The 12,318-nt window shown below is 35.2% G+C and overlaps 1 protein-coding gene across 8 annotated transcripts in view; it reads right to left on the minus strand.

Annotated features, from left to right (window-relative positions):
* IBTK (inhibitor of Bruton tyrosine kinase) overlaps positions 1-12,318 on the minus strand; it is a 92,405-nt gene that overhangs the window by 39,515 nt on the left and 40,572 nt on the right. For all 8 annotated transcript variants that reach the window (XM_019929358.3, XM_019929357.3, XM_019929356.3 and 5 more), the window contains 3 exons: positions 9,052-9,153; positions 6,757-6,874; positions 3,538-3,598 (listed from right to left, as the gene is read on the minus strand). In XM_019929358.3, coding sequence (XP_019784917.1) covers positions 3,538-3,598; positions 6,757-6,874; positions 9,052-9,153 — 281 coding nt within the window. The remainder of the gene's footprint in view (positions 1-3,537; positions 3,599-6,756; positions 6,875-9,051; positions 9,154-12,318) is intronic.

The following is a 12,318-nucleotide window of genomic DNA, read 5'->3' on the forward strand; positions in this document are numbered from 1 at the left end:
GATAGGCCATAAATCGGGACACAAAAGAAGTCTCAATATAGATTTAAGAAGACTGAAATTCTATCAAACATCTTTTCCGATCACAATGGTATGAGAAACTAGAAATCAAGAACAAGAACACTAGAAAAATGACAGATATGTAAAGATGAACAATATGCTACAGAACAACAATTGGGTCACTGAAGAAATCAAAGGAGAAACAAAAAATTACCTGAAGACAAATGGAAATGAAAATACAATATACCAAAATCTATGGGAAACAGCAAAAGCAGTATTAAGAGTTTGTAGCAATAAAGGCTTACCTCAAGAAACAAGAAAAACTTACACCTAAAGGTACTAGAAAAAGAAGAACAAAGCCCGAAGTCAGTAGAAAGAAGGAAATATAAAGATCAGAGAAGACAGAAGAAAAGATGAATGAAACTAAGAATTGGTTTTTTGAAAAGACAAACTAAACTAAGAGTCAGTTCTTTGAAAAGATAAACAAAACTGACAAACCATTAGCTAGATTCACTAAGAAAAAAAAGAGAAGCCCTGATAAATAAAATAAAAAATGAAAGAGAAAAAAAAAATAGATACTTATAGAAATATAAAGGAGTATAAGAGAATACAAAAACTGGACAATCTAGAAGAAATGGACAAATTCTTAGAATCATACAACCTTCCAGGGCTGAATCATGAATAGAAAATCTGAATAGACCAATCACTAGTACAGAGATTGAAACAGTAATCAAAAAGCTCCCAAAAAACATAGGTCCAGGACCAGATTGCTTCACAGGTGAATTCTACCAATATTCAAAGAAGATTTAATAACTATACTAAAACTATTCCAAAAAACTGAAAAGGAGGGAATGCTTCCTAACTCATTTTACAAGGCCAATATCACCCTGATACCAAAACCAGACAAAGACAACACAAAGAAAGAAAATCACAGGCCAATATCTCTGATGGCTGCCAGTTGCAAAAATCCTCAACAACATATTAGCAAAACAAATTAAAAAATACATCAAAGGGATCATACAACATGATCAAGTGGGATTTATACCAGGGATGTAAGGATGGTTCAACATCCTCAAATTGATCAACATGATACAACACATCCACAAAATGAACAAAAATCATGCGATCATCTCAAAAGATGCAGAAAAAACATTTGACAACATTCAACACCCATTTATGATAAAAACTCTCAAGAGAATGGTGTAGAAGGGATGATATGTGACAAACCCACAGCTAACATACTCAATGGTTAAGTAGTAAAAGCTATCCCTCTAAGATCAGGAATAAGACAAGGATGCTCAATCTCACCACTCTTATTCAACATAGTACTGGAAGTGTTAGCCAGAGCAATTAGTCAAGAAAAAATAAATAAAAGACATCCAAATTGGAAAAGAAGACATAAAACTGTCACTATCTGCAGATGGCATGATTTTTATATACATAGAAAACCCTAAAGATTCTACCAGAAATCTGACACAAATAAATGGAAAGATGTGCCAGGGTCAAGGATTAGAAGAATTAACATTATCAAAATGTCCATATTACCTAAAGCAATCTAATTCAATACAATCCCTATCAAAATCCCAACAACATTTTTCACAGAAATAGAACAAAAAATTCTAAAATTTATATGGAACCACAAATGACCCTGAATAGTCAAAGCGATGCTGAGAAAAAAGAACAAAGCTGGAGGTATCATATTTCCTGATTTCAAACTATATTACAAAGCCACTGTAGTCAAAACGGCATGATATTGGCAGAAAAACAGATGCAAAGATTTCTAAACAGAATTGAAAGCCCAGGAATAAACACTTGCACACACGGACAATTAATTTACAACAAAGGAGCAAAGAATACACAATGGAGAAGGGACAGTCTCTTCAATAAATAGTGCTGGGAAAACTGGACAGCCACATGCCAAATAATTAAATTAGACCATTATTTCACAATATACACAAAAATTAAGTCAAAGTAGATTAAAGGCTTGAGTGTAAGACCTGAAACCATAAAACTCCTGAAAGAAAACACAGGTGGTATACTCTTTGATATCAGTCATAGCAGTATCTTTTAAAATATGCCTCCTCAGTCAATGAAAACAAAAGCAAAAATAAATGGGATTACACCAAACTAAAAAGCTTCTGCACAGCACAGGAAACCATCAATAAAACAAAAAGACAACCTACCAAATGGGAGGAGATATTTGTAAATCATATGCCCTAAAATAACTCATACAACTCAACAACAACAACAAAATTACCTGATTAAAAAACGGACAGAGGAGTTGAATACATATTTTTTCAAAGAAGACATATAGATGGCAAACAGACAGATGAAAAGATGTTCAGCATCACTAATTATCAGGGAAATGCAAATCAAAACCACACTGAGATATCACTGTACACCTGTCAGAATGGCTAGGGTCAAAATGACAAGAAATACCATGTGTTGGCAAGGATGTGGAGAAAAGAGAACCCTCATACACTGTTGGTGAGACTGTGAATTGGTGCAGTCACTACACCAATGACAGTATGGAGATTCCTAAAAAAATTAAGAATAGACTACCATAAGATACCCAGCTATCCCATTTCTGGGTACTCATCCAAAGAATACAAAAACACTTATTTGAAAAGATATATGCTCCCCTATGTTCACTGCAGCATTATTTGCAATGCCAATATATGGAAACCACCTAAGTGCCCATCAAGGGATGAATGGATAAAGAAAATGTAGTATATGTGTATGTATATAAATTCACACACACACACACACACACACACACACACACACACACACACACACACACACACACACACACACACACAATGGAATACTACTCAGCCATGAAAAAAGATGAAATCTTTTTTGCCATTTTCAACAACACAGATGGACCATGAGGATATTATGCTAAGTGAAGTAAGTCAGATGGAGAAAGACAAATACTGTATGATTTCACTCATAGATGGAACATAAAACACTAATAAACAAACAAAAACAAAATAAATTTACTGAACAAACAAAAAAAACCCCAAACACATGGATACAGAGAATAGAGTAGTAGTTACCAGAGGGAGAAGAGGAGTGGGGGAGTGAAATAGATAAAGGGGATCAACTATATGCTGACAGATGGAAGTTAAATTTTTGGTAGGGAGGAAGCTGTAGGGTATACAGAAGTAGAAACGTAACAATGTACACATGAAACTTACGTAGTGTTATAAATCAATGTTACCTCAATAAAAATAATAAAATCATTAAAATCCATATTTTTACACTGTCCTGATCTTTAGTAAATAAATAACGAAAGACCACAAAGCATTCAATAACTTTCATTTATAAAGAAATTTAAATAGATATTAATTTTATCATTAAATATCTTCAATTTTTATTATCGTGTTTCCCTGTAGAGCTTGTAAAGAAATCTTATGTCCTCATTTTTAAAAGATCCTAATGAATCAGAATTCATTAGGAAATTGGTCCATTGAGAAGTCTGACCAAATATACTGCTTTAGTTGATATTGTAATTGACAAAAACATAAACCTTACCATTTTTCGGTAAAACACAGAAAGATCCTTCAAAACACCGTCACTTAAAACATCAAGAGACCTAAATAATAAGATATAAAATTCTATCTTAACACTCAAGTTTAATACCTATTAAGACTTTCAAATATGCAGAGACATTTTATATTGTTGAGTAAGGAATATTTTTTTAAAGAATATGCCAGCTGCAACAAATTCTTTTTGGAAGTACGTATAGTTATATATTTCACATAAATAGCAAACATGTTAGACAAACATACTGAATAAAACTCAAGTAACTCTTACAAATAGGTGATAGAAAAATATTTTCTATCATAATAGCAAGTATTCAACTTTCATTTTCCACAAATATAATCTTTACTACAGAAGGAGTACTATATTGACAGAACAATGGCCTATCAGGTACCTGAATTCTATCTAGGATTATCACTGCTCCCAATTACCTACATGACCTTGAGCAACTCACTTTCCCTCTCTAGTCCTTAATATCTTCATGTGTAAAATGACATTTGGGGACTTCCCTGGTGGCGCAGTGGTAAAGAATCCGCCTGCCAATGCAGGGGACACAGGTTCGATCCCTGATCTGGGAAGACCCCACATGCCACGGAGCAACTAAGCCTGTGCGCCACAACTACTGAGCCTGCGCTCTAGAGCCTGCGAGCCAAAACTACTGAAGCCCACACAGTCTAGGGCCCACGTGCTGCAACTTCTGAGCCCACACGCCACAACTACTGAAGCCCACAAACCTAGAGCCCATGCTCTGCAATGAGAAGCCTGCACACTGCAACGAGGAGTAGCCCCTGCTCGCTGCAACTAGAGAAAGCCTGCACACAGCAACAAAGACCCAACGCAGCCCAAAATAAAAATAAATTTAAAAATTAAAAAAATAAAATGACATTTGGACTAGTTCAATTGCAGTCAAAGGAGATTTTAAGGAACTCTCAGGTTCCAAAGAGGTACTTTGAGGCATCAGTAAAATTTAAATCAAAGTTTACATTCTAAAATGTACTTCAAACTATTTTTAAAACTAATACAAAGCAACCATATTCAAATCTGTACCATACTGGTTTTCTAACATTTTGAAGACAATTAACTTGTGATGCTACATCAATTTTGATGCAGCTGTTTTCTTAACATCTCTGTGCATATTTATTTACACTTCTGGCAAACACATATTTGACTAGGAATGGTTACATTTAAACAAATCTTTGCTTTAATGCAAGTTATAATGTCTACTCATGTAAAATGATTCACCACAGCACATGTGCCTCCCTTAACAGTTCAGCTGACAAACTTGTCACAACATAATAATGGAACAATAGTAATGTGACACATCATCCTCCAATATCGTATTTTAGATAGATTTGGCTTGTTTCACACTGTGGTTGATTCTTTTCTGACAAATTAAACGAGTTAATTTGGCAATGCAAGGGGAAAAAATTACTATGATTTGAATGACTAATGTAATGTCAGCAAAAAAAATAAATGTATTCTGAAACCTCTGCCAGGTTCTGACAATGAAATACCAGAGGCATTTTGAAATGACACTGTCTAATATCCCATAATATTAATTTGCATTTGGAAAGCATTTTCCACAAAATAACAAAGCATTAAATAGCCAAAAGAATTTTCTCTAAATTGAACCCTAAATGGCAACTAAGGAATCTGTTAGTGATTCACCTTTTAAAAATGGTAGAAAACTTTTATTTCAAACATGTTTTGGAATTAGTTTCATTAAGCATCATCCTGACTTTGAAAGGTGAGTTATCAAAAAACTGTTACCATTTATAATTAATTATATGGATCAAGGTTTTCTTGATTATTTGCCAAAAAAAGTTTCACGGGTTTTCTCATCCTCATTTGAGGATATAAACAGAATCTACTTCGTAAGGATTTCATGAAAATTAAGTGAATCTGTACAACACTTTTAGAATGCCACCTGGCACATACCATTAATTATCATTATTACTATGTAACTATTATTGTAGTACTATTTTTAGTTATAACTATTAATTACTATTATTATGGCAGTGTTAGCTATTATTACAGTTAAAACAAAATACAGCATTACACTAGACATCGACTTTAAAAATGCAACTGACACCAAGAAATCTAATCTGAAATTCCCGTGCTGATCAAACCAGGGCAATCAAAAACAAACAAATAGGGCTTCCCTGGTGGCGCAATAAATGTTACAGATTTATTTTTTAGCATAAAGTCACAATTTTACTATAAAGTCAGTGGTTGAGAGTCTGCCTGCCGATGCAGGGGACACGGGTTCGTGCCCCGGTCCGGGAAGATCCCACATGCCGCGAAGCGGCTAGGCCCGTGAGCCACGGCTGCTGAGCCTGCGCGTCTGGAGCCGGTGCTCCGCAACAGGAGAGGCCACAACAGTGAGAGGCCCGCATACCACAAAAAAAAAAAAAAAAAAAAAATTCCACAGCTAAAATAGTTGAAAACAATGGGATTAAATTTCCCAAGATTCCTCTAATTCTAAAATGTCTATGACTCCTAAATCATTAGCATTTATCAAATTCTTTCCATCCAGGTAAACATCAATATAGCATGAAATATTAGCTTATAAAACAGGATACATATACTTAGCTGATTTTTTTCACGTAAAGTGTGTCATTTTTCGTAAGAAAAATTTCATTACCATGAAAGCTTCAACACACAAATCAGCTTGCCATAAACTAGACCAACTAAATTTTTTCAGGCCATCTGCTGCAGCCTAAGTTTGACCAAAGAATCAATATGTAGTATAGGAAATATCTTAAAAGAGAATAAATACAAAAACAGAAATCAACCAATAACAAACTGTTTGCATGATATGTGAAGTAATTAAGTGCTGGCTTAATTAGTATTACAGATACTTTCTAAAAGCCAAGGTAAAAACTACATAGTTACAAATTAGCCTAAACAAGCAAAGAGATATGAAAACATATACAAATATACTTGTGATAATATTGTCCCACAACCTTCCAACCAGCATGTAAGCACCACTGAGGGCAAGGATATTGTCTTTATTTGTTCCCGGTAGTATCTTAGCAATGGCTGGCATATATTAAGCATCCAAATACTGATGGAATGATTAAATCCCCTTACATTTTCACTTTTTCTACAAAGCTGGGATTTATCGTTATTCACTTTTAAATTACTAATATATTTGTTATTATATATAAATAAGTGCTTTTGCAACAGTCTGTATATATTCTAACCTACCTTGCTTCAAGTAAAGCTGCCATATTCAGTCCTATAAATTGTAAACAAGATAGTTTCAACTGTTCAGCATTATACATTGCTGCGAATTCCAGTAGCATAGCAGCATTCTTAAGGGTAACTACAAAGGAAAAGATATGCGAAATGAGATGAAAGGCATGTTACTACAGCAAATGAAATATACTTATTTCTCAAGTTGTCAGGTTTGAACATTTAGAAGAAGGAAAATTGAAAGTAGTGTCTTGCCAAAAATAAGTTATACTAGGGCAAATATACAACTCATTTTCCATCCCAATATGCCAAAGTAATTTTAAATGACTTGTTCAGAGGAACTATAAGCACACGTAAAATTTTAAGCAAAAGAAAATACAGAAGGTGCATTATAGTGTCATCTAAAAAGCAAACATGTAAGAATTGACAATCTTCTACCTAACCTTTTCAGAATATTTTTAACTTTCACTGATAAACAACATTCCTTTAGTTTATATAGCACAGAATAGTCATTCTCCTATAAAACTAACAAAGTATACTTAGGAGTAGGAGAAATTGATGAAATCATTCTACAAAATATATTTATGTTGAGTCGTCTATCAGACTTTACGTGGGTATATTTACATATATAAACACATACAAATACTATATATTTAGAAAATAAGTACATTTAAATCTTACCATATTATAGTTCATGCCAGTGCAGAATCTGGCATACTGTACAAAACATGCTAGATTTTGTTACAATCCTTGTTAACTTTATATATGAAGTGTGTTTTGCTAGAGACTGTCCCAGAATATTCTATTTACCTAGCATGTAACTTTGGCTTCCCAAACCCCTCCATTCTTTTTCTTACTTACTCTGAGTCCCAGCCAACAGAGGAACACAACTATTTTCTACACCTGGCTTCCTCCACTTCTTTGTTCTTTCTCCCTTATAACTCAGTCAAAAGTTATATGCAGACAATATGCAGACAATAATGATCGCTGCCTCACTCTTGACTAACCTAATGTTTCAACTAATGATGAACCCAAATTCTCCCATTTCACAGAAATAAAACTGGATCATACAAAAACTTTAGAGTTGTTCAAGGAGAAGATAATCCACAGAGCTCAAGAAAAGTGAGTAAATAAGACTCTAGAGCTAAGACAAACTATTAGAAGTACAAATTAGAAAAATTTGACAGGAAATCCCTTCACACTTCCTGAAGAGGCAAAGAAAAAGAACAAAGATAAGATTAGAAAGCCAAGAAACTTTTATATCAGGGTGAGGAAATTTAACCTTTATCCCAGAGTAAGCGATTAAAAATATATGAACGAGGGAAGACATTAACTCCTTCCTACAGAAAGATTAAAGAAGAAGTTAGAAAAGAGAAACAGGACTTAAAAGACTACTATGACACTACACAGAAGGGATGGATAACAGTGATCTCAACTAGTATAGTGACAGTGAGAATAAAAAGGTAGTGGAGGGCTTCCCTGGTGGCGCAGTGGTTGAGAGTCCGCCTGCCGATGCAGGGGACACGGGTTCATGCCCCAGTCTGGGAAGATCCCACATGCTGTGGAGCAGCGGGGCCCGTGAGCCATGGCCGCTGAGCATGCATGTCCGGAGCCTGTGCTCCGCAACGGGAGAGGCCACAACAGTGAGAGGCCCGCATACCGCAAAAAAAAAAAAAAAAAGTAGGGGAAATGTGATCAACACAGTTAAGATTAATCAATTTTGACAGCTGCAATTTGGGTATAAAAACAAAATAACAAAAACTAACTTTGGGTTCCAAAGTTGAGTGTTAGGATGACAGCCATGCAATTAACAGAAATAATGAACAGAAAGAGAAAAATAAGAGTTTGAGAGAAAAGAAGTTTTTGATAAATATATTAATGGGATGGTTACATAAAAATTCCAGCAAATAGCAGGGTAGCTAAGTGTAGACTTACAGACCAGGGCAAGGGTAAAAAATTTCTGCTTTCAAACTCTCATCTTTCAGATTCCAAAATAAGTTTCATGCCATCCTTATTATTCAAGCTTTTATGGCATTTCCAAAAAATTAACGTATTTCAATTCTAAGATGTTCATGTTTTCACATATTAACATCTCTAAAATAAGGATGTGTTTAATAGTTTAAATGTTTAAATGTCTTGAATTTTTAATAGTTTAAATAGTTTAAATATTTAAATAGTTTAAATGTCTTGAATTTTTAATGATACAAAAACATGTATTTTATCATAAACTACATCAGAAAGTCAATAAAATACAGTAAATCCTGGATCAACCTGAAAACACACTAAGATTCCAATTCAAAAACTCACGTTTTTCACTTAATGCCACTTCACAAATCTCTTTCAATCGAGATATGAGAAGCTGATCAGCCACCACAAGAACACTACAAACAAAATCCAAATTTTGAGATTCTAAAAAAAAAAGAAAAGAAAAAGAAGCGTCACTCTTTATTATTATTTTGTAAACATTATACCTAAGGGGAAAAAGTTCAAGTAATTAAGACACTACAAACAAGAGAATTATGATGATTATTTTCTAAATGTTGAAATGGTAAGTATGATAAACAGTAGTAACATCAAAATATTTCTGTCTTTTCAGTAGAAAGCTGTAAAATAAAACACACCCAAAATGCCCTGGTTCACACTAGGACCATAAAATGGGCAACTTGAGTAGATCTTTTTTAGTCTAAAGAACCACTAGAATGCCTGACTTGTTTAAAATCTCCCATTGCTGTTGGACAAACATTTCTCAAACTAATAGAGGGGAAAGTCAAATCTCATCCTTAAAGGTAATATACAGGTATATGTTAAATAGATACACATATGTTAAAACATATATATACATACAGGGGGTAGAGGGGGCAGGGAAGGACGAAGGGAGAGGTGAATAATGCTCTTAGGCTTCCTTATTTAAAACAAAATTGGTCACCTAAGAGTACTTTTAAAAAAAATTATAGAAGTTCCTTAATTTAACATAAACTTGATCCAGTGTACTATTAATGACCTTAAGCAACGCTAGAATCACTGCCAGAATAGTAGTATAAATAGGAAAAAAAAAAAAAACAAAACAATCCCACCACCATAGGAAGAAAAAAAATGTTTAAAAAGAAAAAAATGAGGGACTTTCCTGGTGGTCCAGTGGGTAAGACGCTGTGCTCCCAATGCAGGGGGCCCAGGTTCAATCCCCAGTGGGGGAACTAGATCCCACATGCGTGCCACAACTAAGAGTTCACACGCCACAACTAAAAGTCCACACACCGCAACTGAGAAGTCTGCATGCCGCAACTAAGAAGTCCACATGCCAACAACTAAAAGATCCTGCGTGCTGCAGCTAAGACCTGGCACAGCCAAAAATAAATAAATAAATAAATAAAAAGCAAAAAGCCCTCAAAATAGAGATGAAATATATGCATTTAAAAAAAAAAGAAAAAATGAAAGTAGAAAAAACATTCTAAAAGATGAGGGAGAGGTAAAGTCATTGCAAATGGCAGACTAAGAACTACTTCAAAAATTCTTCTCCACAAAAGCAATGAGAATATTACAAAAAATTATCAAAAATCAACTTTTTTAGAGTTCTAGAAATTAGCCAAAGGCTTGCAATAATCTAGGGAGCACTGACTCAAAGAACTTTGTGGAATCTTAAGAACAGTAAGCTTTGGGACACTAGCTGCTCCTGCTTAGATCCTCCTCTCCTCTCCTCGCCTCTCCTCCTCGCCTCTCCTCCTCAGTAGTCTTGAAAACCATCAATCCTGCAATCACAGGCAGGTACGAGAAGCTACATCCACTGGAGGAGACAGAACAGTTGTGGAGCAACATTATCAAGAAACTGTCATTATTTGACCTGTCTGGCAGTTTCCTGGAAACCCAGCTAGCAGGGGTTTATTTGACCTTAAAGCTTGCCCAGTGTGAACAGCCTCAGAAGAGGGCATTTATTCAAAACAATTAGCAACTACTTAACACTGAAGCTGCCCAAGACAATAAATAAGGGATAGCGCAAACAAGAAGCAGGTTAAAAAAACTTAAAAAGAAGAGCTAGGGAAAGAGATATTGTTGTGACTGAATGTTTATGTCCCCTGAAAATTCATATGTTGAAGGTATAATTTCCAGTGTGGTTTTATCTGGAGACAGGGCCTCTAAGGAACTAATTAAGGTTAAATGCAGTCATAAGGTAGGGCCCTGATCTGACAGGATTAGTGTCTTTCTAAGAAGAGACATCACAGATCCATCATCTCCCCCCACTAATCCCCTTCACGCGCCCACGTGCGCGTGTGTGTACTCTCTCACTCTCTCTTTCTCCACTCACACTCACACTCACACACAAGCACTGAGGAAAGGTCAAGTAAGGACATAACAAGAAGGCAGCCATGTACAAGCCAGGAAGAGAATCCTCACCAGAAACCAACCCTGCTGGACCCTGACCTGAGACGTTAGCCTCCAGAACTGTGAATAACAAATTTCAGTCTCTGTTATTCTGTTATGGCAGTATGAGCTGTGTCCATAAGGGGTTTTGAAAAGTTTTAACATATTCCTATGAACCTAGAAGGTCATACATCTGTGGAGGGCTGTGCACATGCCCAGAAAAAATTTAAGAAGGCCCAAAACTCTTACTTCTGGATGACCTTGAGACCACAAAGGCAGGAAATGAATCTAAGGCACAGTTGTAAACTGCCCAGCTAAGAACTGAAGCCAGGCCGCCATACACACAAAGAGCCCCTAGGCACAGGCTGGGAGATTTACTGGCTTAGGCAATTAAGGAAAATTCTGTCTAATTAGTAGCTGACCACTAAGCTGACCAAGCAGAGACCTCAGTGGTCATAGATGACGAAGAATACCAATTTTACAGAATTAGTTCCAATAAGTCACTTAACAAACAGCAAACACAACAATCCCTGGGAAAGGAGGAAAATCTGATTTCAAGAGTTGCTACATGATATTATTTAGATATGTCCAGTTCTCAACAAAAAATTAGAAAAAATGAAAAGAGGGATGTAAATATATGGTCTATATACAGAAAAAAAGTGGCCAAGAGAATCTGTCCCTGAGAATGCTAAGGTGCTGAGCCATTACATATTACAGACTTTAAATCAATTATTTTGAATATGTTCAAAGAACTAAAAAAATCATGCTTAAAAATCTAAAAGAAAGTATAAGAATAATATCTCATGAAATTAAGACTATCAATGAGGACAGAAACTGTACATCAATTGAGATTATCCAATCAGAGGAACAGAAAGAAAAACAAGAATGAATAAAAAATATACTGAGTATAAGAGACCTATGGAACACTATCCAGCCTAGATAGATATTTATGGGAGTCCCAGAAGGAAAAAAGAACAGACATAAAGAATATCTGAAGAAATAATGCAGAGGGGGAGAAAAGTAAAAGTGAAGAGGATTTGTATGGAATCAAAGTTCAGCTGTGAATAAAAACCAAGATAGGGAGCAACCCCAGTACCCATCAATAGACAAATGGATAAAGATGTGGGGTGTGTGTGTGTGTGTATATCTCACATACAGTGGAATATTACTCAGCCACAAAAAATGAATGAAATTCTGCCATGTGCATCAATGGACCTA

This window comes from Tursiops truncatus, chromosome 12 (genome assembly GCF_011762595.2).
Source record: "Tursiops truncatus isolate mTurTru1 chromosome 12, mTurTru1.mat.Y, whole genome shotgun sequence".
Lineage (NCBI taxonomy): Eukaryota > Metazoa > Chordata > Mammalia > Artiodactyla > Delphinidae > Tursiops > Tursiops truncatus.